General features: G+C 35.9%; 2 protein-coding genes across 4 annotated transcripts in view; one reads left to right on the top strand and one right to left on the bottom strand.

Annotated features, from left to right (window-relative positions):
- The first annotated feature begins 3700 nt into the window (after positions 1 to 3700).
- slc52a3-2a (solute carrier family 52 member 3-2a) lies at positions 3701 to 12439 on the top strand. Of its 2 annotated transcripts, none has more exons than XM_079829101.1 (4): positions 3701 to 3798; positions 8590 to 9626; positions 11243 to 11366; positions 11473 to 12439. In XM_079829101.1, the coding sequence occupies exons 2-4, from the start codon at positions 8620 to 8622 to the stop codon at positions 11680 to 11682; spliced, it is 1341 nt and encodes a 446-aa protein (XP_079685227.1). In that variant the 5' UTR covers positions 3701 to 3798; positions 8590 to 8619; the 3' UTR covers positions 11683 to 12439. The 2 variants fall into 2 exon arrangements, with proteins under 2 accessions (XP_079685227.1, XP_079685228.1); XM_079829102.1 differs by having other exon boundaries at positions 3777 to 3877.
- A 6662-nt stretch (positions 12440 to 19101) lies between these two features.
- nfatc1 (nuclear factor of activated T cells 1) overlaps positions 19102 to 24927 on the bottom strand; it is a 49580-nt gene continuing 43754 nt past the window's right edge. The window contains exon 10 of one of the 2 annotated variants that reach the window (XM_079828477.1): positions 19102 to 20792. In XM_079828477.1, the coding sequence (XP_079684603.1) occupies positions 20737 to 20792 (56 nt within the window). In that variant the 3' untranslated portion in view covers positions 19102 to 20736. The remainder of the gene's footprint in view (positions 20793 to 24927) is intronic. The other variant, XM_079828478.1, reaches the window with a different exon arrangement.

The following is a 24927-nucleotide window of genomic DNA, read 5'->3' as shown; positions in this document are numbered from 1 at the left end:
AAATCAAAGTCAGTGATCTATAGCTACAGTGTACACTAAGCCAATGAGTAGATTTATACTTTGTTTAATTTGTGTTTAATCAGAATTTTGTTTATTAGCAAGCTGATCATTGTTGATGAATGCAAATCATAAAACTTTTTTCAATGACTCCAAGAAGAAATGAATTGATATTGGAATGTGTATCGCTACATTCCAATATGAATGCCTTTTTGCACGGTTTTCTGGATTTGGATCTAGACACACACAACTTTGTCCCTCTGCTGAATAGCAAGTTTTGTTTATCTGTAAACTTTTAGTTTAAATCATTAAATGTACTATCGACAACAAGTCCTACCTGTAATATCTGCCATGTGTGATGCTGCCATGTTTTACCTTTTTTATTTTGGTTATTTTAGATGAAGGCCAGTATTTTAATTAAGATTAAAATCATGCATTATCCAGCTGCTGTTATCACTTATTTTATGTATTTTTATTTTTTATATATCCTTGAAATAAGAATTCAGAAACGTTGTATGAAGTGTAATTTTTGACATTTAGTACTAATTATTCTGGGCACTAATTGTATGTGAGCACCAATTGCATTCCTGACAACTAAAACACTGTTGTATAGTATCATGCTGTGGTGGACACTTTGCCTTTATAAAATATAAAGAATTTCCCCTCACGTCTTGTGAGGCAGAAAATGTTATGGCATATAACTATTAGGCTACATGCTATTTGGAATGTGTTCACATGTTCTTGTGCCCTTTTAATGTATCATTGTTTTATGAGCTCACAGCTTTAAGTGAATAAATGGTTCTTTAAACAAAAGTGGAATGTTGTTTATCTTATCTGTCTGGGGTGACACTATAGGCCCATTTTAGAAAGGCTTTAGCCCCCCGGCCAGCCCCCCATAAAAATGTGTGATTAACTCAGTAATCTGTATACTAATTCGTGATCTCATCAGTCCCTTTCAATACTCATAAAACGGCGGAAGTCTGTGTTATTCGGCGTGTTCTCAAATCCGCAGAAGCAGCAGAGAACAAGCCTCAAGGTACGTGCATTTAATTAACATGTGTAGCCTAGTTGTTTGTCATAAATGCAGTTTACGTTGCGGTATCAATACAAGACAGTTTCTAACTGCAAACCGTTTTTGCTGTGGTAAGTTAACCCTTTCATCACGCATTTGATTGGGTTTCCTCCAGCGAAAATGGAAGGCAGGCATAATAGAAAACGATAATGATGCTATTTTCTTTTGTAAATTGGAATTAATAAGCCTTCGATACTTTGGGAGAGCGGGGAACAAGCTAACGCTTTTTGACTTCCTCAGTTTGTGTAAATCCACTTGTGGTTCAGAGTATACTTTTTTCCCACATTAATTGCACACATAGTACAATTATGTGGTTTTGTTTCATTAATACAGTCCTATAGGCCTACTTTTTTCTTGATTTACCCTGAGAGAATGGAAGTGAAATGTGACAACATGCCCATAGGTGGGGTAACATGACCTGATGACCAAATGACAGCTTAAAATGATATATTTTGTCAATACAATACAATTATTAACTTTTTCAAATAAAATAATTGAATTTTTTAATGGTTAAAAATAAACTCACATCGCTAAATACAGCTATAGGGCCTACAGCATAGTAAAAATAATAATTTCGGAACACTCTCAGTCCTTATTCACATTTTTCTAATGTTTCTCAAAAGAATTCATAAAAGTATCAGCGTAGTTCTAATAGGGGCTCATGTAAGTGTTACAACATGCTCCACCTGTGCAACTGGGATTTAAACCCCGGCTCGTGTCTTCTGCTGGTTAGATAGGCATTAATGTACTCAACTGTTAACAGATATGAGATTAAAATTATATCAGATTTGGCTTATTTTAAATAAACACAAAAAACAGATGAAAAATGAACTTAAGAAATTTACTTTTGCTATGGTTAAATAAATGTTCAGTGATCATATCTTCCAAAGATTTTTTAATTTTGATGCAATTTTTTTCTCTAAATAATGTTGATTAGGCAACTAGTAAATACACTAAGTTTCGGCATCTTGGCAAGTGTGGAAAGTGTTAAACCATGTGTGTTACAACTAACCCTGCGTTAGGTTGTGCCCCGCAATACCATTATCATGGTTAATTAACTAAACACATGCAAGGCAACACAGAAAAGGAAATGACGGTTTGATTAAAAAAAAAATAATGTAATAGCATATTTTTTGTACACTAGGGTAGGCATGAACAATACAGTAGGTTCTACTCTATATGAAGTCCATCCCTGAATATTGATTTAATTTCAAATCATTTTAAATAACCAGCTAATATTCATTAATATGTATTAAGAATATATAACCCTGAACCACAAAACCAGGTATATTTGTGCTAATAGCCAAAATTATCCATCTTTCTTTTATGCCAAACATCATTAGGATATTAAGTAAAGATCATGTTCCATGAAGATATTTTTCAATTTCCAATTATTAGTAGTAATATGCATTGCTAAGGACTTCATTTGGACAGTATGGATTTTATCAATATTTGGATTTTTGCAACCTCAGATTCCAGATTTTCAAATAGTTGTATCTCGACCAAATATTATCCTATCCTAACAAACATATATGAAAAGCTTATTTATTCAGCTTTCATGTGATGTATAAATCTTTCAAAATTGACCCTTATGACTGGTTTGTGGTCCAGGGTCACATTTAGAAAAACCTTATATTACTAGATTGGCAATATGTTTAATCTGTCTCATATTAAATCATTCATTTTTTTTCTGTTTATTAAAAAATATAACCGCACAAACTATAATTCAAACTAAGTTGCATCAAGTTGCAATTTGTTTCGACATGTAATGTTTTAAATATATATTTTTTACTCTATTTGTGCAGTGAAATTAACTTTAAAGAACATCTACATTTCTTATTTTAATTCATGGAGACAACATGGAAAAGGTTCCATGCTTTAGTTGAGGATTTATGTCACCTCACTGGTGGAAAACACTTTTAACATGAAAATTACATGAGGACCACTCATTAGCTCAATTGCCATTTCCACTCCCTTTTACAGGTTTCTTCACATGTTTTGCTTTTGGATTTATTATAAAATGAATATTGACAAATTTGAGCAATTTTATTGAACCTTGATGTGTAACGCACTCAATACATTTTCCAAATAATGTTAATAGCAAAAACTCTAAATGTAATATCCTTACTTTTTGATGAACCCATCATAGAAAGGTAAGGATAATACATTTAGATTTTTTGCTATTAACATTATTTGGAAAATAAATGTCAATAAAAGTGTTGACAACACTAAATAAATTATTTAAAACAGACACATTTTACAACTAAAGCTGAGCTATAAGCTATAGAAATAAAACTACACCACACTATGTATTTTTCTTTACAATATTCAGCACTTGTATTAAGTCACTTTTTTACCACATTATTGCATAACATGGTGGTCATAGTTAAACTTTTACTGAAGCTGAGATTAGTCTGCCTATAGCAAAGGCAACATTTTCTTGCATTTGCTGTCCGAATTCATGCAATAAAAACAGCTCTCAGTACTGATGATACTACAGAACTCATATACTATTGCATTTTTATTAAACGCATGATTCATGGTTTTCTGACTTACATACTTGCATTATAATAAATTATTTACAAATTACACATTATCCAGTTATCCCTTTCCTTAATAAAACATCAACAGACAGATGCCATGGTTGGCTAGAATGGGCACACCCACTCATGCAGAGGATTTAAGACACATCTCTCTCATTGTACGGGACTCTTTCTCCATATGATCATGTGAGTACATGTCAGACTTCACATATATGTCATTATGAAATCTTTTTTCTCTATTTTTCTTTATTCATTTATCCATAAGGTAATATAACATTATTTATTGTTAAATATTAAATTAAAATGCACTTGTTGCATGCTATGTAGTGTTTATGATCAGTATAATCATTATAAATGAATGTATCATTTAATTTATATGTATGTTAGATCTGATATTTGACCTGATAAATATTTGTTGCTTATGACAATCAATTATAATCGCAATAAAGTTTTGTATAGCCTAGTTGCACTGTAACCTATGTGAACTGTATGATGGATATCATGATCCCAGCCAATCTTGTTTAATTGACTCTTATTTTGAAATTTAGTTTTGTTCCCATTGATCCTGTGTTTAGTCCTTGGCTCAATCCGAAATCGCCTCCTATACCCTCAAATTTGTAGTGGTGTACGAAACCATAGTGAATGAATCATTCCCACAATGCACCGCAATAACGAGTGTACAGCCGATGTACACTCTATGATTGGCCGAATTCGCTCACTCGTTTTCATTCACTAATTCAAGTGAACTGTATTAGTGGACTAACTTAGGGAATAGTGAATGAGGGTTTAGGGGGCGATTTCGGATTCATTTCCTTAGTTTTCATTGCTTACTTTCACCTGTCCCTGGGACCTAGTGATCCCTGTGTATTTATAGCCTTGTGTTTCAGGCCCTGTTTACACTAGTGCGTTTTCGTTTTAAAATGCATAACTTTTGCTACGGTTACTTCTGGCGTCTACACTACTATGGCGTTTTTTGACCCTCGAAAATGGAGACTGCACAACCCTGTTTAGGGTATGTTTACGTGACAACAATGCACTAAAAGCTGACGACAACGTTTTCAAACCGATCCCCGTTCACACAAATCTGCGAAAATGACTAAAAGACTGTATTATGTCGCTTTGTCAAGAAACCAAATAGAAACACCCCGCGAACACGTAATACGCATGCGTGAACATGTAACATGCATGCGCATGACATCCCCACTTTAACAGATTCACTTTTGTTGGAGACGGTAAAGGTATCGTTTTCAAAACCTTGCAATTAGAAACCTGCTTTCTAAAGCTTGCGTTTTCATGCTGCCAAAAACACCATTGTCCTGTAAATGAAAGGGCAAAATGCATAAAAAGTTTTCCAGATTCAGTTTGAAAACTGGCTTGTGTTTCAGTGTAAAGGACCAAAACGAAAAGTGAAGAGTGTAAAGAGACTTTTGAAAACGAAGGCATGGCTGCCCACATTACGCTACCGGAACACAACAATAACAGACCATGGCTGCTTTTCCCAAAAGCTATGAAGTTGATCATACCAGTTGTTCTACGATCAATTTAAGCTTAGCTATGATGCTTTTAGGAAACGCAGCCCAGAGTCTCTCAATGGCTCTACCAGCCTCGACGACTGTCCAAACAATAACATGGAGACGGAACTGCATGCTTTGCTGACTTTGTTGTCCTTTTTAACAGCCATTGTGCAGTTAAACTCTGCATTTTGTAATACTGCAGTTTACTACATTCTGAAACGCATTGGAAACACCAGTATAGACGAGGATCTTAAAACACTGTTTTAAACTCCTCAGGGCCTCCTCAGTTGTGTTTTGTCATTGTTACTGTATGTGTGTGTTCTAAGTTGTTGCTCTCCTGGTTTCACTGTTTGGATTATGTTCCTGATTCCCTTGTGTGGATTATAGAGCTGATCAAGGATTTATCTAGGAGTGTGTTTGGGCCTTTTTTAAATGTACTGTGCTTGCATTAGGGCTCTCGCCTCTTCTCGAATAAAAGTAAACAGTAACTGCATATGTCAAAACTATTAACACACACAACTATTATCATGATTTTTATAGTGATAAATCAGCAAGCGAATGTTGTTCTGGTGTAACTAGTTTACCTACTCGCTAACTGAGCGGTGGACACAGACCTAATCATTTAGCCTAATACTCAAACCACAATGGCAGTGACAAGCTAAGATTTGTCTGTCTCTAAGATGAGCTTTCCAAAATGACAAATAACTAAGAGTGACAATACAATAACATCTGAATAAATTAACAAACAACGTCTTGGAGCAGCATGGGATGTCCAGTTATCACCGTGTTATCATCCACGGATTTCACATAAGTGCTAAAGTTCAACAGAACATGGAATGAATGACAGACAAATTCACTTTGCATGTATTTAAGAAGCTTACTGTGTTCAATGCACTTTTGGCTGGTAAAAACATTGCTTCTTCATTCATAAGGATTATAATATTTCCCAAAAGCAATCTAGGCAACAAATGCAAACACTGCCAACAAAAAGATGCAAAAAGCAGTTTTTAAGAGGTTTGTGTATATAATCGTTGCAATTTGTTTGTGTTTTAAAATATACTTTTGAAGTTTTGTACGCTTTATTTCATTTTATTTTGAATATATTCTGCCATTCACTTTTGAACAAAGTTCTGTCCCACTTTTTGTAGACCGATTTTGTTGCACTAAATAAAGGTAGGCCTATTCATAGGCTACTCTAAAAAAAATACTGGGTTGTTTCAACCCATGTTTGGGTCCATATTTGCACTCTGATTTGTACTTTGATAGCCCTTCTTCAAATAAGCACAGTCTTCCTGACTTTGTTTTTAAAATACATTGGCACAGCATCAAAGTATTGGTTAGACAATGCTCCAGTCACTACAGATGTTACTGAATAACTTCACTTTAGCAGATGATTCTTGTCCAAAGTGAAAGTGCACTCACTGAAGGGTCAATCCCCCTTGAGTGCCCTTAGATGAAATGTTTTGCTTAAGGGCATAATGATCAACCTTTCTGACATTACAGCTGAAAGAACTTGACTGCACCAAATGTAGAATTTAAAGCTGAAGTGTGTAGCCTTATTTCTACTCCACCACTGGTGGCACTAAGTGGAGTTGTAAAAAACAATATGTGTTATTATTGAACAAGATTCTGTTGTTTAAACCTTGTACGGTCTTCGTTTGGGAATTACACTCAGGGTCTTTGGGGTCTCCACAGACCTCAGGCAACAAAATTTAATTTTGTAACAAAACAATTATTTTTATTTTTTTTAAAACAAATGTAGTTTTACTCTGTTTATTAATGTTTTTACTCAACATCTGTGCAATTTATGGAGTATTTATAATACATTTTAAATGTATATAAATAAATAAATGATTTTTTTTAATGTTTTTTGTTAATGTTTTTTGTTTTTTTATTTGTTTTGTTTTATGTAAAATTCACTTTATAAAAGACCCACATTTTTAACTTTCATTCGTGGGGATAACATGGATAATTTGACATGGTTTAGTGTAAGATTTTTGCCCATCTTTTGGAAAATACAGTAAAAAAAAAAAAAAAAGCTCCACTATTTGCTATGTGCTATTTGATTGACTGAAATACATATTTTCACAAGTATTTTTCAGTTGGATTCATATCTAAATGTTATGAAATCAAAATTATAACAATTAAAATTATTTAATTTTGTCAAAGTTTAGCATTTTTTTTTACTGAAAAAAAATCTTTTTTCAATGATGTTACATTATGATTAGAATGAAACCTGAACAAGAGAAAAGTTGGAGTCTTTAGAGTTTATCATTTATTTCAAACATCTGATTTTCTTATAATTCTAAAAATTCAATCTACACTTCAGTTACTAACTGTAACAGAACAAAAATTAACCGAAATGAACAGTTGTATTACATATTGAGTAAAAAATACACAACATGAACATCAAAATGCAATGCACTGAACAGCAATAACAAGCAATAACAAATGTATTCCTGTGTGTGTGTGTGTGTGTGTGTGTGTGTGTGTGTGTGTGTGTGTGTGTGTGTGTGTGTGTGTGTGTGTGTGTGTGTGTGTGTGTGTGTGTGTGTGTGTGTGTGTGTGTGTGTGTGTGTGTGTGTGTGTGTGTGTGTGTGTGTGTGTGTGTGTGTGTGTGTGTGTGTGTGTGTGTGTGTGTGTGTGTGTGTGTGTGTGTGTGTGTGTGTGTGTGTGTGTGTGTGTGTGTGTGTTCGTGTGTGTGTTCGTGTGTGTGTTCGTGTGTGTGTGTGTGTGTGTGTGTGTGTGTGTGTGTGTGTGAGAGAATGATCATTTTGCATTGTGGATGTTTTATGCATTGTTGGAAGTGTGCCACTTATTTTCTGTATGCGTGTTCTGTGTTGTGTCTGTTTTTGAGTATGAATTTTTTGTCCATTTTCTAAGCGGGGTCTCTGACCCTGAGAGTGACTTTTTTTGTCACACGAACATAAAAACAAATATCAATCCAATTAATTTTTTTATTTGTAGACCTAGAGAGTAGAGAGTGTTGACAACCGTACAAGTATCATGCTATTTGGACAAATGAAAAAAAAAAAAAATTGTAAACGTCCTTTGGGGTCAGAAAAGACCCCGAAGACCTGGGACAGTTCACACAAAAATGTAAATTCTGTTGAAAATTCAACCCTCAAGTTGTTCCAAACCTATATGAACTTCTTTCTTCTGCTGAACACAAAAGCAGATATTTTGAAGAATGTCGGTAATCAAACAGTTGATGGGACCCATTGTCTTCCATAAGTATTTCTTTCCATATCTATGGAAGTCAATGGGGCCTATCATCAACAGTTAGGTTACTCATATTTTTTTTTAATATAATATTTTGTGTTCAGCAGAAGAACGAAGTTCATACAGGTTTGGAACAACTCGAGGATGAGTAAGTGCTGACAGAATTTTCATTTTTTGGTCAACTCCCTTTAATAATGATTATTCTGTTGGTTACTAACTGTATGGTTTTTCTTTTCTGCAGACGTTCTGAGGGATACCGATTTAAATCATCATGGCCATGTCCATCCTCACCCATGTTTTGGCCGGTCTGTTTGGCATGGGCTCCTGGGTCACCATCTGTGGTCTGTGGGTGGAGCTTCCTTTAATCGTTCCACAGGTACCTGAGGGCTGGTATCTTCCCTCCTACATCTCTGTTATTATCCAAATGGCCAACATCGGACCTCTGTTTGTCACATTAATGCACCGCTTCCGCCCGGGAATGCTCAACGAGACAGCGGTTATCTATTTCATTGTTGGTTTCGGGATACTGGCTAGCCTCTTCCTGGCTTTCTTCTGGAGTGAGACGGTAGTGGTGCAAGGTGTGGAGCGCAGCGTTCCACTCCTGCTCCTCATCTTCTTCATCTCCATAGTGGACTGCACTTCTTCTGTGACGTTTCTTCCCTTCATGACGCAGCTCAAGGCGGAGTATCTCATGACTTATTATATTGGAGAAGGCCTGAGCGGTCTTGTCCCAGCTTTAGCGGCGATGGTTCAAGGTGTAGGTGTGATGGAATGTGTCAATGCATCTCAAATCCTCAGATCCAATGAAACACATCTTAATGAGTCTAACTACCTCGTGCCTCACTACCAACCAGCTAATTTTTCAGTTGAAGCCTATTTTTTCTTCCTGACTGCTATGATGGTGGTTTGTTTAGTGGCGTTCTTACTTTTGAACTACCATCCAGCTGTGGCTCGAGAGCGCCCCAATAACACAAATGGAAATGGAGACCATATATCCCACTGGAAAAACAAGAAATCTGAACAGAAACCAATGATGCGTTCTCAAAAGGCGATTCAGAAGCCCAGGAGCACATTTGGGACAGGGACATACACATGGATGCAAGTAGTGTACATCTACATTGTTCTAGCGTGGGTGAACGCTCTGACCAACACTGGCTTGCCGTCAGTGCAGTCGTACTCATGTTTACCATATGGAGACCAGGCCTATCACTGGTCAGCCACTATGGCCAATGTTGCCAATCCTATAGCTTGCTTCATCACCATGTTTTACACTCAAAGGTGAGCTACATCATGAAAAACAATGATTTCATAGGTAGTAATTTGATTTCTCTGTTCAACTGAACAATATATGAGCATATATTGTAGTAAAAAGCATGATATATTGTAGAGCTAAGCTACTTACCAAACAAATATGTGGACATGAAATAATGATGCAAGTTTAGATACACTGTTTTCAACATTGACATTAAAATGATTTCTAAAGGATCGTGTGACACTAAATACTGGGGTAAATTCAGCTTTGCCATCACATTAATTCATTTAAAAATATATTACAATTAAAACAAACTTTGACACTGTCTTGAGATAGAATGACATTTTAAAATATTTAATTTACTTAATTTATTAGAATTTAAGTTTAATTTGATTCTAGTTACATGCAGACTCCAATTTGAAATTATTCTAAAATGTAGACTGAGATTACTAATAACTTTTAACTTTTTTAATTTGGATATTTGATTATTCTAGTATTCTCATACTCAATTATTTGTTCATTAGGAACCCGATGTCACACAAAGTCTCACGTTCTTAATCAGAGGATGCAGAGTTAACTAATAACTTTAAAGGCACAATATGTAAGATTTTTGGATGAAAATATCCAAAAACCACTAGAACAGTGTTATATATTTTGTTGACTTGTGTACTTACATTAATCCCAGATGTTTCCAAGAATGTTTAATTCCAGAGAAATAAGCCTTTTTTTTTTACCAGAACACGGACCGTGCTCGCCTATCAATGACATCATATCCACGTTACCCGCAATTTCTGGTTTTATTTTGTAGAAACCATGGAAACACTAGAGAAGCTTTGATATATAATATGTTTTATCAGACAAGGGAACAACTGATTGGATACATTCATCGACAGAAAACTAATCATTGTTATATAGCTCAACACGTTTAATATTATTGTTTGAATCTTGTTTCATTTATGTACCATGTTTTACCATGCCTAATATCGTCCCGTAGTCGCCGCCAAGCGAACACAGAGTAACATTAGAGTACTTTTCAACACGCTCAAATTTATCTAGTATGATCAACAGCGTGGCATTACCCCACATACACTTGACCGGAAGAAGTGGAGGCGTGCGTCTGTGGCATAATGAAAGTTCCACTACTCTCCAGCCGTGTGTCGCACTTGTCTCTCATTAGCAATCGTTGCAGAGGCCATGTTTCACTCCCACAATCTCATCCATGAACATGATTTCTGCCCGAGTCCCATCCCGATTCTTTTACACTGGCTGTGAGGTGAAGACGACATCTCACATGAATCCACGCTTAATATCGGCGTCATCAAGCTACGCCTTTGTTTTGAATAGGCGACCTCAGCGGTGAAAAACTACATATTGTGCCTTTAAATCGGCCGCCACATGCTTCCTCAAAATGTGTAGTTTTCTTAGTCACTTTCTAAATTAGGGATAGACAGAAATCAAAAGGTCCAGGTGATGTGCCATTATCCATTTATTCAAGGCCTTTAATTTGGCCTATCCTGGGCGTTGAATTGCAGTAACACCAGACTCCACTTATAATAGATAGATAGACAGACAGACAGACAGACAGACTGACAGATATTTTACACGATTAACTAACTTTTCCTCTTTGTTGCATTCTGAACAGGTCTTTAGTGCTGATGGGAGTTCTCACTTCTATCGGCTCTCTTATTGGAGTTTACATTATGGGCATGGCTGTGTTAAGTCCCTGTCCACTGCTAGTTAATGAGACCTCTGGAATCATCATTATTGTGAGTATTAGGGACCAATTTGTGTTTATTTCTAATATAAGAAGTGTTTTTGCTTGCTCTATATTATTGTTTCTTTCTGTATATTTAGTATTCTTGTGTTTTACAGGTGTTGGCGTGGTTCTTTTTTATCTTCGTCCTATCCTACGTGAAGGTGATTGTTGCTGTCATCTTGCGAGATGAAGGCCATAGCGCTCTTGTGTGGTGTGGAGCAGTAGTGCAGCTGGGATCAATGTTGGGGGCGGTGACTATGTTTCCTTTGGTCAATATATATGACTTTTTCACCTCAGGTGACCCATGTAACACTAATTGTCTATGAGAAATGGGATCTGTAAATAATAATAATCATATTATTAATATTCATTCTTAATTGTGGAGCATATGTAAAATATTACTAAAATATATCCATATTTTCCTTTAGACTTTTAGGAATTTGTTTAAAAGTAATGTAAAATAAGCTTGCTTTTAATGTCAATTATTTTTGTATGCTATTCAGATCAGTTTATTACATTAACAATGTTTGTAAAGTTTTTTATGCTTTTCTTTATTTTTTATTTGCTTGTGCATTTATTTGTATTGTCAATACCAGATTTGCCAGGATCATCAACTGTCCACTAGGAGGCGCTAACGGTCTACAGTTTATTTAGATCTGTTCTCACCCATGAGCAGAAGGTTATTAGGGGACCTCAGTAAACTACTTTCAGAATGTCTTAAAAGTATTAATTATTAAAATTAAGTAACCTTATTATTATTTTTTATCAGTAAAATCTCATAGAATCTATAAGTGAAACGTAATGTGCATTGGTTTTCTTACTAAGCAGAAAAATCAGGAAGGTTTTTAATTTGTACAAACAATTGCATAAAGTGATCTAAAATGAATCTAATGAATTTCCCAATATAAACATTTACTTGAGTTGCCTTTAAAATATTATAGTTGAGTTAAGTTTAAGTTACAAAAAAATCCTGCATCTAGAAAATCAAGACAACAGCATATTTTGTTTCGGCGTGATTCTACATGATTATTTTAATGTATTGACAGCCCTAGTTTCTGTTAATAAAAAATGGAAAACAAGCTCATATTTTTGTCATCATTTTCAGAAAAACAGCATTTGTTGGTTTGACTTTGACAATGAGTGGCCTTGGACGTTTTAGAACCACTGATAGGATCTTAAGACTGCAGTGTTATAGATTTATTATATCACAACTTAAAATTCATAGTATTAAGTCTCCTCTATGTTTAAACTGCTGATATTCTAATACAGGGTCATCATAGTCATTTGTGCACATCATAAAAGCAATTTCTCATTCTTATGAACACATTACAAATGCTTTGGTACATTCATGCAATTGATTATGTACAATTGTCTACATTATCAACTGCTTATGTCATGTTGATCAAAAAAGATTATACTGGTTAGGGTTAGGTTAGGGTTACCACTAAGACTAAATTAGTCTTAACCCTCAAAATATCTAGTCATTAGTTCCAGTCATTTATTCCAAAATGGTTGAACTAAACTGGTTGTCATAAATGGTCAATCATATTTTCTATACATGTGTATATATATATATATATTTATTCATTTATTTATTATATCTTTTTTTTAAATTTTTTTTTTTATGTGTCCTCAATTGATGAATTACGAAGGTGAATTTTGAATTTCAAAAGAAACAGGGTCAACAGCCGGAAAGAACTGGTTGTCATAAATGGTCAATCATATTTTCTATACATGTGTGTATATATATATATATATATATATATATATATATATTTATTTATTTATTATATCTTTTTTTTGCGAAAGAGTGGAAGAGGTAGAAGAGGCCAAGATTGTATGTTTCTGATGAAATAAGGACCACTTACAATGTCTAAGGCGGGTCGAAAGGTACAGCCGAATGTTGGGAGAACAACCGTTTTCTCAATCCTTCAAGCATTTCGTAGACAGAACAGGTATGTAATCAGTGCATCCTGGTGCCATGTGTTCCGCAGGTAAGTGACGTACACACACCCGGCCATCCATGTGATGTAAAAGAAAACGTGATACATCTGACCAGGCCACCTTCTTCCATTGCTCCTGCGATGCACTGTGTATTCTGACACCTTTCTATCAGAACCAGCATTAACTTCTTGAGCAATTTGAGCTACAGTAGTTTGTCTGTTTGATCGGACCACACGGGCCAGCCTTTGCTCCTCAAGTGCATCAATGAGCCTTTGCCGCCCATGACCCTGTTGCTGGTTCACCACTGTTCCTTCCTTGGACCACTTTTGATAGATACTGACCACTGCAGACTGAGAACACCCTACAAGAGCTGCAGATTTGGAGATGCTATGATCCAGTCGTTTAGCCATCACAATTTGGCCCTTGTCAAACACGCTCAAATCTTTACGCTTGCCCATTTTTCCTGCTTTTAACACATCAACTTTGAGGACAAAATTTTCACTTGCTGCCTAATATATCCCACCCACTAACAGGTGCTGCAATATAGAGATAATCAGTGTTATTCACTTCACCTCATAATGGTATGCCTGATCAGTATATACATTTATCAGGCATACCATTATGAGGTGAAGTGAATAACACTGCTTATCTCTCTCTCTCTATATATAGTCTTATCTTTTTCTTTATATTGCAATGACATTGTACTGTAATTTGTTGACAGACCAACAGTAAAAGTGTGACTGTGAATCCTTTTAGGTCTTTTCTAATCAATATCCCATATACCATAATGTGTAAATTTGTATTGTAGAAATGTATATATGCCATATAGATAAAGAGAAGTCTTGTTCATTTCCATTCATAGACATCAAAATTGTAGCTTTAGTTTACATCTGAAAATAGTGACAGGTATATCTTGTTTGTGAACAATGACAAAGGACTCGTCATTCTGATGGCACTGATATGTTCATTGACAAAAAATACTTACTTTTGAGAAATGAGCTAAAGTTACAGGCTTTTACTGTTAATCTATTTACGAATGGTTTTGAGAAATGCACCTACTGGTTTGCAAATCTTTGAAATGTACCAAAGTGACTGAGAAAAACTGTAAACTAGGGGTCTGGGGTGCTATAGAGGGTCCACAAAACATTTTAGATAAAACTTTTTAATAGAAAATAGATCAAATAAAACCAAATTATAATACCAAAATAAATGAGCAGTTTTAGGGGTGACACATTACTAAGTAACGCAAGTTATGTCCCCCCCCCCCCCCCCCCCCCCCCCCCCCCACAAAGTAACTAGTAAAATAACGCTCTACTTTTAAATGTACAACAACACCTCTCTTGTCCCCATTTTGAGAAAAATCAGGAGTAATTTACACAAAACGTTAAATTCTAGCTTTATCCATTCTTTTTTTATCAGCACTTGTGGGTAAGTTTCATAAAAAAGCAACATTTTGAGTGAAAAGTTGAGAAACATTTTTGACAGGCAGACAAGACTACATCTGGATCAGATTCAGAACGATGATCAAAACATAGATGGAGTAGATTGAGTCCATCAACACCCCTAATGCTTGCAAAGCCCTATAGCTCGTCCTGGGTCAACATTTCATTCAATAACATGGGCGGTTTTGATTTATATGCTGCTTAATAGAGTGGTGCAGGTATGACATCACTTTGTAGGACAAAATGCGGAAGCATATTAGCATATTAGCACTTTTGGTTCCCCCGTCCCGAAATTAATGGGTTTTTTTAATGGGATTTTGATTAAATGGCTGAAATAAGGTCTGTGGTTAATACAAGCTCAAGACACTTTCACATTTTATTCTACGACATACAATACATCAGTATTACCCACTCGTAATTTTTTGAACCCTTTACATGTCTTGAAAAAGGCGGTTGCTAACAAGTGGCTAAATGGGACGACAGAGACTGCCGATGAGATTAATCGTCATCACGTCGAAAAGGTAAGTTCAGTCCGCTTTTACAGCCTCATTGTGCTCATAATTGTGCTCTTATAAACTCAAACGTTCTGGGAAAATGTATTTAGATAAAAACTAAAAGAGTTGTCGGAAGCTTAGTGATGGTGACATTGAAGTCAAGCGACCGTGGTGTAGTCCGTTTATAGCTTACCTTTAGCTTTTACTTCTGGCGACTGCATTTAGGCTTCAAAATGAATAAAAGAAGTGTTCATCTGTGATAATTATCTTGATGGACAAAATTTGTAAGTATCATAAACTTGTGTTGATCACAGAGCTTATTTTTTAGCGTTAATCCAAAAGCCAATGGGAAAATCCTATTGGGTTTTTCTCGAGGGAACCAGTGCAATGCTAACTGCTGGTTGGCAGTTATACCTGCAGACTCTATGTTGATGATCGCGTTATTTTACATATGCATATGATTACATACGATAACCTATCGCTTGTTTCTGCATGTTCTTTGCATGTTTTTTGATCAGGAGATTCCATACTCTTTCAGAAAATGTGTAATGGCGCCCCCCCCTAGCGTATAACAGTGAAAACATGGAAAGCCAGCAGGGAAACGTTTTCTTACAAATGACGGAAATTTCCGTCAATATCAGGGAAAGAGTTAAACATCACATTTGTGTTTCTTTTCTTTTCTTTTATTGCTTAAGTAAGAGTATTGAACTTTCTTCTCCTGTCCTATTCTTCTGCAGTCCAGAATGGCAGCACAGCTAAAATGGGTTGTTTAAGCTGCTCCCTCTACTGTACAGGTGTGAATTTGCATTTCCTTCAGCCTTATTCATTTCACTTTTTAGTGTGAAAGGGCCTTTACATTTGCCAAAAATAGATTTTTTGTTTTGTTATTTAAAAGAAACAAGCAAGCCCAGGTGAAAAAGTAACGTAATATATTACTTTCCTCACAAAAAGTGACAAAGTAAAGCAATTAGTTACTTTTTTTAGGGAGTAATACAATATTGTAAAGCATTACTTTTAAAAGTAACTTTCCCCTACACTGTAAATAGGTTACAGTTACATTATTGCAGTTTTATTCTGATTTCTAATTACTGGTCTTTAAAGGGTTAGTTCACCCAAAAATGAAAATTCTGTCATTAATTAATTACCCTCATGTCGTTCGACACCCGTCAGACCTCCGTTCATCTTCGGAACAGAAATGAAGATATTTTAGTTGAAATCTGATGGCTCTGAAAGGCCTCCATTGGCACAATGACATTTCCTCTCTCAAGACCCTTAAAAGGCACTAAAGATGTCGTTACAAAGTCCATCTCACTACAGTAGTTCTAAAATAACTTTATAAATCGGCGAGAATAGTTTTTGTGTGCAAAAAAACCCTAAATAACGACTTACATAGTGATGACGATTTCAAAACATGGCATCATGAAGCTTCGAAGTGTTATGAATCAGCGAGTTTGAATCGCCAAATTTCAGCAGTTTGGCGGTTTGACACGCGATCCGAATCATCATTCGGCTCATTCATAACGCTTCGAAGCTTCATGATGCCGTGTTTTGAAATCGTCATCACTATGTAAGTCGTTATTTAGGGTTTTTTTGCGCACAAAAACTATTCTCGCCGATTCATAAAGTTATTTTAGAACCACTGTAGTGAGATGGACTTTGTAACGACGTCTTTAGTACCTTTTAAGGGTCTTGAGAGTGTAACGTGCCATTGTGCCAATGGAGGCCTTTCAGAGCCATCAGATTTCAACTAAAATATCTTCATTTCTGTTCCGAAGATGAATGGAGGTCTTACGGGTGTCGAACGACATGAGGGTAAGTAATTAATGACAGAATTTTCATTTTTGGGTGAACTAACCCCTTAATAATGAGATTGATGCCTCTTTAGTTTATTACATTTAGTTTCTCTTCTATGGTGGGTAAAAAAAAGATACAGTGTCAACTTAATAGAAAGTAAGAAGATTTTCCAGACAATATTGTACAGAAAGAGGTCTCTCGAAAGAGAATTCATATTTGGGGGCCTGTGGCATCAAAAAGTTTGAATACCTAATACACTAGACAGATGACAACAGTCTGGGCGGAACAGTCTACATCTTGCTTTGATCCAGCAATCGCAGTATCAAGGGAGAGAAGATAATGCGGGATGACAGTTATATGTATTAGGATGTGGAGCTCACATCTGTGAGTTTTAAGACTCCCAGCTTTTCACTCAACAGGACAGTTTTCACACAATAACTGAAACCGTTAGCAAAGGCCGCTCGTCTTCTTGGCTCTCTAACAATCCTCACATAGGCAACCTACTAATAGAGCGGCTATTTCTGGGCACTGGCTTTGATGATCCACCCCACCCTGACTGTGCGTTGTCACCATGGCTATGTGTGACCAGGGATTCAAACCCATGGAAAATATTCCTGTCTGCCTGGCAGGTGTCACAGGGTGCTTGGCTCAAAGCCTGGATGCAACAGCTGCTTCTACTTTGATCCATTAGTTACTACTCTGGAAGTTCAGCTCTCCTGCGCACATGGGGAAGAGATCTTGCGCATTTTTCATGATTCCTTTTCAGACGACACTGCCACATTTTTAATGAGCCGTTGTGACTAGAATTGAAACTAGATCTGTGAAACGGAACATTAGGTCAGTGTTTTATACTCTTTAAAATTTTGGAAAAAAGAATTGTTCAAATAAATCATCTCCGTTTTTCATTCTCTGTGATTTTTAGGACCAATAAGAAACATCTTGAAGTCTTTTGTCATTTGAATTAGTTGTAAAACCCAATATCAATTACTGGCAGTCTCCTGTCATAATAGAAGCTTCTCACACGTTTCACTCCAGTGAATATCTCTCTTAGTGGGTTTCATTTGTGAAATTATCCATTGCAAAGTCCTAATTAAACACACCTGAACCAGCCACTGTGTTTGAAATCACCCCCTATACCTTCAATCACTTTTCTCTTCATTAGTCCACTAATATAGTCCACTTGAAAGAGTGAATAAAAACAAGTGAGTGAATTTGGACACTGAATGGTTGCTGCTTTTGTGTAGTTTGTGCTTGCTGTAAAAAAAGAAAAAACAAAGAAAAAAACAAAGTGACACTTATCTGCCTTAAAGGGATAGTTCACCCAATAATGAAAATTCTGTCTTTTTAGTTTACTCACCCTGAAGTTGTTCCAAACCTGCAGAGAGAGCAACCATTAACTACCATAGTAGGGGAAAATACTATGGTAGTTAATGGTTGCTCTCTCTGCTTTGCTACAAACATTCTTCACAATATCTTCTTTTGTGTTCAGCAGAACAAAGAAACTCATACAGTTTTGGAACAACTTGAGGGTGAGTAAATGATGACAGAATTTTCATTTTTGGGTGAACTATCCCTTTAAAGTCTTAACTACAAAAAAGTTTTTGAAAAAAAAAAGAGAAGAAAACATTCAAAATTACCTTTTGCCCCAATAGTGGCCAATATATGGGGAAAGTTGTCACAGTGGAACCTGCCATTAAATAGGCTTTTCAGCCAAATGTTTATATTATAATATTACAAGATTTATGAAACAGAAAAATGTAAAAGGTATAAATATTAAGCCAATGTTGTGGTCCCCCTCCCAAAATTTGTAAGTAATAAATTCTATAAATTTAGAGCATTAAAAACTAAAGTAATTTATACTATAAGATTTATATATATACTGATTCAAACTGATTTAACTGATTCAAAAGCCTTTTAAATTAGTTTGCAGTTTTAAATGAGTTATATAATATACAGTAATAATAATAATATATATATACACAAATATATTGTAATTTAAAAGGCTTTTGAATCAGTATAATCTTATAGTTAGTTACTGAGACATAGACATTGTGACAACTGTGACACCATCCAACTATACACAACTCTAAAAGAGCCAACAAAGCATGAATTTATTGTGCATATTTTGGTACTGAAATGTAAATGCTCCGTAGAAATGTATGGGTAATTGAATACATATACTTGCAAGAAAAACAATCTGTTGTTGTCATCGATACCTTGCGGAAGAATATATCGTGTTAGGTCTGATTGTCAAGAATGAACAACAACAACAAAAACAATATGTGGTATTTCTGAGATCCCAGAAAAGAAAAAATACAAATTAAAGTGCATACATTACCTAAGAACCTACAGACAGGATACAATGTACAGGAAGTAAAACCCCCTGTACGAAAATCTCATTATATGTTGAGAAACATGCATTACGTTGATAATTAGAGAGGACAAATACATATATAAAAGTATTCCTGCTTAATAAACACTTTAAGGCACAGTGCAGTAAACCATCAGGTCATAGAGGCAGTTATAGTGAAACATATATTCTGCTGTTCAGAGGCAGTTTAAGAGAGCATAGCCTAATCTGAAACCATAATCTTGCCTTAAAAAATTGCTAGAATAATATTGGATGGTTGACAAATGCCAGTCCAGTCATTCGCTGGTCACAAAATCTGCTACCAATGTGACCGTAGAGGGGATAGAATTACTATACTTCCCTTATGGCTTGCGTTTGATTAATTCCAGCTCACTCCAAATAAATAATTCTATTCTATGCTATGCTATTCTATTCTATTCATACAAATTCCAGTTAACAAGTACATATTATACCTGATTTAAAAAAAAGCTATAAACATTGGAATGGCTATTCAGAGATAAGCACAGACATCTGCTGTCAAATGTTGAACAAAACGACAATTTGGCATAAGCTTAAGGCAAATCAACAAGGCCGCTCGGGCTTAAAAACAGGTCAAGGCCTCAAAATGATGTTCGATCAAACTCGTCTCCATAAAGGCAATCAGTCGTCAATGTTTTCTTCTTCATGAGGAACAGATACTTCATTTAACCACACATATTTGTGCCACTGGATGATGAAATGTAACAAAAACACAGACATAGTGAGTGTTCAGACGTGCATAGCTGCATTCACATATGCATGCATCCAAAACAACAACAACAACAACAACAAAAACGTTTAGGTTATAATTTAGATTTGTGCATGCCTGGCTTTTGGCCTGCAAAGTTACTCTGATTTGTGACCAGACTCGAATGTTCTCACGAATGTTCTTTTTTAGAAATATACATGGTCGTGGATGGAGAAAGACGTCAAACTGCACTTACGGTAATAATTTAAACAGCTACATCGAGTACAGGAGAGTAAATAGGAAAGCAAAAGGGAGACAACTTGGTCCACAACAGCACACGGCTCCGTCTCGGCAGGATGTGCTGATAAATTCTGAAGTGAAGTGCACTTGTTTTGTTTTTTTTTCTGTGCTTTTAGGCTGGTTTTTCAGTTCCCCCCGTGGAAATAAAACAAGCAAGGTTCGGTGAGTTCTGACGGCCTCACGTAAAGTGGAACTCTTGAGTGCACAAGGTTTGTTTGTTGAATCGGTGTTATCAGAGTCAGGTCTTGCAGATTCGGATCTTCTGTAAGAAATGTGGTATGCTGAGGAGTTCATGATTGCCGTGGTCTTCTCAGAGGGACCCTCAGCTGCTATGCATGGCTGTGCACGGAGATGCTGGAGAGATCGTTCCTGATGATTTCATTTACTGTGAAAGCAATTGGAAATCATGTTACTTTTAGGCTGCACCCAAAACCAACAATTGTATCACCACAGGAAAATGCTGTTCATTCTTAAAACGGTTTTCATGTCCTGAATGCAGTTGCATGTCACATTTTATTCAATTCTATTGTGGACGATTTATATGGACGATGTATTGTTTGTCTGTAACACAGCACTCAAATGTTCCCTGTCTAAGATACAGGTGTTTTCACCAACATACACTGTCATTCAGAAGTTTGGGGTCGGTAAGATTTATGGCCCCACTTTATATTAGGTGGCCTTAAGTACTGTGTACTTACATCAAAAAAATAAGTACAATGTACTTACTGTGTTCAAATTGTATTGCAAAACACTTTTGCTGATATTGAGGTGGGATACGGGTAGGGTTAGGGGCAGGTGTGGTGGTATGGGTAAGTTTAAAGGGTTAGTTCACCCAAAAATGGAATTTCTTCCATTAATGACTCACCCCAATGTTGTTCCACACCCGTAAGACCTCCGTTCATCCTCGGAACACAGTTTAAGATATTTTAGATTTAGTCCGAGGGCTTTCAGTCCTTTGAATGTAAGTGTAAGCACACTTTGCTGTCCACGTCCAGAAAGGTAATGAAAACATCATCAAAGTAGTCCATATGTGACATCATTTGGTTAGTTAGACTCTTTTGAAGTGTCGACAATACATACATAACAAAAACTAAGACTTTATTAAGCATTGTCTTCTCTTCCGGTTTAGTTTGAATCCGCGTTCACGACGCCACAGTGACGCTGCTGACGTAAGACGCTGTGACGTGTTATCTGGTGCGATAGCATGTATTGTCGACGCTTCAAAAGAGTCTAACTAACCAAATGATGTCACATATGGACTAGTTTGATGATGTTTTCATTACCTTTCTGGACGTGGACAGCAAAGTGTGCTTACACTTACATTCAAAGGACTGAAAGCCCTCGGACTAAATCTAAAATATCTTAAACTGTGTTCCGAGGATGAACGGAGGTCTTACGGGTGTGGAACAACATTGGGGTGAGTCATTAATGGAAGAAATTTCATTTTTGGGTGAACTAACCCTTTAAGGGTAGGGTTAGGTGTAAGGGAAGTGTCAACTGTGTAATTACAAATGTAACTACAGAAATTAATTACAGATGTAATTCCATGCAGGTAATTTTTAAAATGTAAGTACAATGTAAAAACATGTATGTACACAATAAGTGCATTGTATCAAATTATTAATTAAAATGTTAGTACATAGTAGTTAAGGCCACCTAATATAAAGTGGGTCCAGATTTTTTTATGTTTTTGAAATGGTGTCTTTAATGCACACACAAAATATAGTAACAGTAATATTATTACGATTTAAAAGAACTGTTTTCTAGTTAAATATATAAGTAATTTATCGTTGTGATGACAAAGTCTTCCGTGTCACATGATGCTTCAGAAATCATTCTGTCATGATGATTTGATGCTTGCGAAACATTTCTTAATATTATCAATGTTGAAAACAATTGGGCTGCTATTTTTTGCAGAAATCATGATACATTTTCTTTTTCAGGATTCTTTGATAAATAGAAAGTTCAAAAGAATAGAAAGATCTTTTGTAACATTATTCAAGTTTTTACTGTAACTTTTGATCAATTGAATGTGTCAAAGTATTAATTTCTTTTAAAAAAACACTTACTGACCCCAAACTTTTGAAAAGTGACTCCCACTCATCAGGTGGTTGATATGATTAAAATGAATTCAAAGTATGTTGAGTCAGCATCAAATGCAATCAGCAAATCATTTTGCTTCTATGATGTGACTCATGATCAATTGAAAAAACAAAACAAAATATAGAGCAGGACTTGGTTTTATCCATGGGGAATTGATAAAAATAAATCATTTACACCAAGCAGAAACATGTATGAAGGAATCCGTTTTGATTGACCTACAATTGAAGCGTATGAATGATCATTTTACATACTTTTGCTGGACCTGATTATAAACAAAATGTTGTCAGTAATGAGTAAATTAATTTCAAATCTCCTATTCTAATTTCTACATATACAGCATCCGCATCTGGCTTCCCTGAGACTGCGAGGGAGAAAGATCAGAAGATCTCATGCCCTCTTCCGGAGGACCCTGCAACTCCAGCCGTCTGCTATCTTCCTGCCCTCTATCTGTCATTGCATTTTCCCACACACTAGGACCCTGGCTCCTTCTGTCAGCTGTATTCTTTGGCCCAAGCATGGGAAGTGACTTAGCACGGCTTCAGGCTACACAAACAGCCTGGCACTCACTCGCTGTGTGATAGCAGGGGAAACCGGATGAGGCTGCCTCTTAGAGTTAGCATGTTAGCATATTAGCGGTAGACGTATTATCTTACTCGTAGGCCCATAGGGAGCATTGTATGACCAACACACAGCACTTTACCCTTCTCTAAATGTCTGTATTTCAGTTTTCAAGCCTTCAACGGTTTATTGCAAAACATCTGAGCCTTTTAGCTCGGAGAAAAGCGATTCGCTTTCACGTTTCTTTGCTAACGGCTCTCAAACCTCTGAGGGCCATAGATAGGCAACTCTATCGGTTGCTCTATCTGTTTCAAAACAGCACATTCCTCTTCCCTTACGATCAGCACAGATTGCTTTAGTTGGCCTTTGAATTCTTCAGCACAGACGTAAGCACCTGCAGGAAGCATTTGATAACTATTAGACAAGCTGTGTGTGTTTTTCTCATTTGTGGTGAGGAATATCATCTCCAAAGCAAAGCATCTTTCTAACAACACAAAAAGGTTTTAAGTCATAGTTATACTGTAAATCTTTTCTGTAATTTATAGTTAAGTTATGAAATTTATATTTGAGGTAAGCAATAAATTATAACATATTTGGTCATTTTGAGATTATCAGCATTGAAAAAAAAGTATTGTGTCAGTTACAAAACCTAACAAACTATTTTTAGTCTCTTTTGTTTTCAGGCTGACTTTTTGTGAATTTTGATAAAATATTGAGTAAAATTTGTGTCATGTGATTTCCGCCTCCTTTGCTGTTCTTAAATGGAATTATATATAACATATCAGCATTATCATCAATCAGCATCCTGTATTCAAGATATTTACATAGGAAATACACTACCGTTAAAAATGTTGTGGTGTAAACTATTTTTTTAATGTATTTGAAGTCTCTCATCTGTTTTGATGCTCAACAAGGCTGCATTTATATGATCAAAAATACAGTAAAAACTGTAATATTGTTAAATATTATTACAATTTAAAATAACAGTTTTCTATTTTAACATATTTTTTTAAAAATGTAGTATTCAGCAGTGTCACATGATCCTTCAGAAATCATTCTGATACGCTGATTTGCTGCTCAATAAACATTCCCTTTTATTAATAATGTTGAAAACAGTTCTGGTGCTTAATATTGTTTGGGACCCATGATACATTTCTTTCAGGATTCTTTGATGAACAGAAAGTTCAAAAGATCAGCATTTATTTGAAATAGAAACATAAATGTCTTTACGGTTACTGTTGAATGGTAATGTATAAAGAAATTACTTTAATTAATCATTTACTCACCCTCAAGTTGTTCCAAACCTGTACAGATTTTTTTCTTCTTCTGCTGAACACAAAGGAAGATATTTGGAAGAATGTTTGTAACCAAGCAGATCTTGGCAGCCATTGACTACCATAGTAGGGGAAAATACTATGGCAGTCAATGGCTGCCAAGATCTGCTTGGTTACAAATATTCTTCCAAATATCTTCCTTTGTGTTCAGCAGAAGAAAGAAATTCTTACAGATTTGGAACAACTTGAGGGTGAGTATTTTTCGGTGAACTATTCCTTAAGTCACATCCTTATATGACCTTTAAAAATCATGTAAGCCTTAAAATCCCAATAATCTAAAGGCTGAGAGAGAGAGAGAGAGAGAGAGAGAGAGAGAGAGAGAGAGAGAGAGAGAGGAGAGAGAGAGAGAGAGAGAGAGAGAGAGAGAGAGAGAGAGAGAGAGAGAAGAGAGAGAGAGAGAGAGAGAGAGAGAGAGAGAGAGAGAGAGAGAGAGAGAGAGAGAGAGAGAGAGAGAGAGAGAGAGAGAGAGAGAGAGAGAGAGAGAGAGAGAGAGAGAGAGAGAGAGAGAGAGAGAGATTGAGAAGA

Source organism: Gobio gobio (genome assembly GCF_949357685.1).
Source record: "Gobio gobio genome assembly, chromosome: 11".
Taxonomy (NCBI): Eukaryota; Metazoa; Chordata; class Actinopteri; order Cypriniformes; family Gobionidae; genus Gobio; species Gobio gobio.
Note: the sequence above shows the minus strand (reverse complement) of the source record. Positions and strands in the feature narration are given on the sequence as shown.

Bases quoted from the DNA above. Each gene is read 5' to 3' on its own strand.
- slc52a3-2a (XM_079829101.1), top strand. From the start codon at position 8,620: ATGGCCATGTCCATCCTCACCCATGTTTTGGCCGGTCTGTTTGGCATG. The intron at 9,627-11,242 runs GTGAGCTACATC...CATTCTGAACAG, and splicing joins ACCATGTTTTACACTCAAAG to GTCTTTAGTGCTGATGGGAG. The intron at 11,367-11,472 runs GTGAGTATTAGG...TGTGTTTTACAG, and splicing joins CCTCTGGAATCATCATTATT to GTGTTGGCGTGGTTCTTTTT.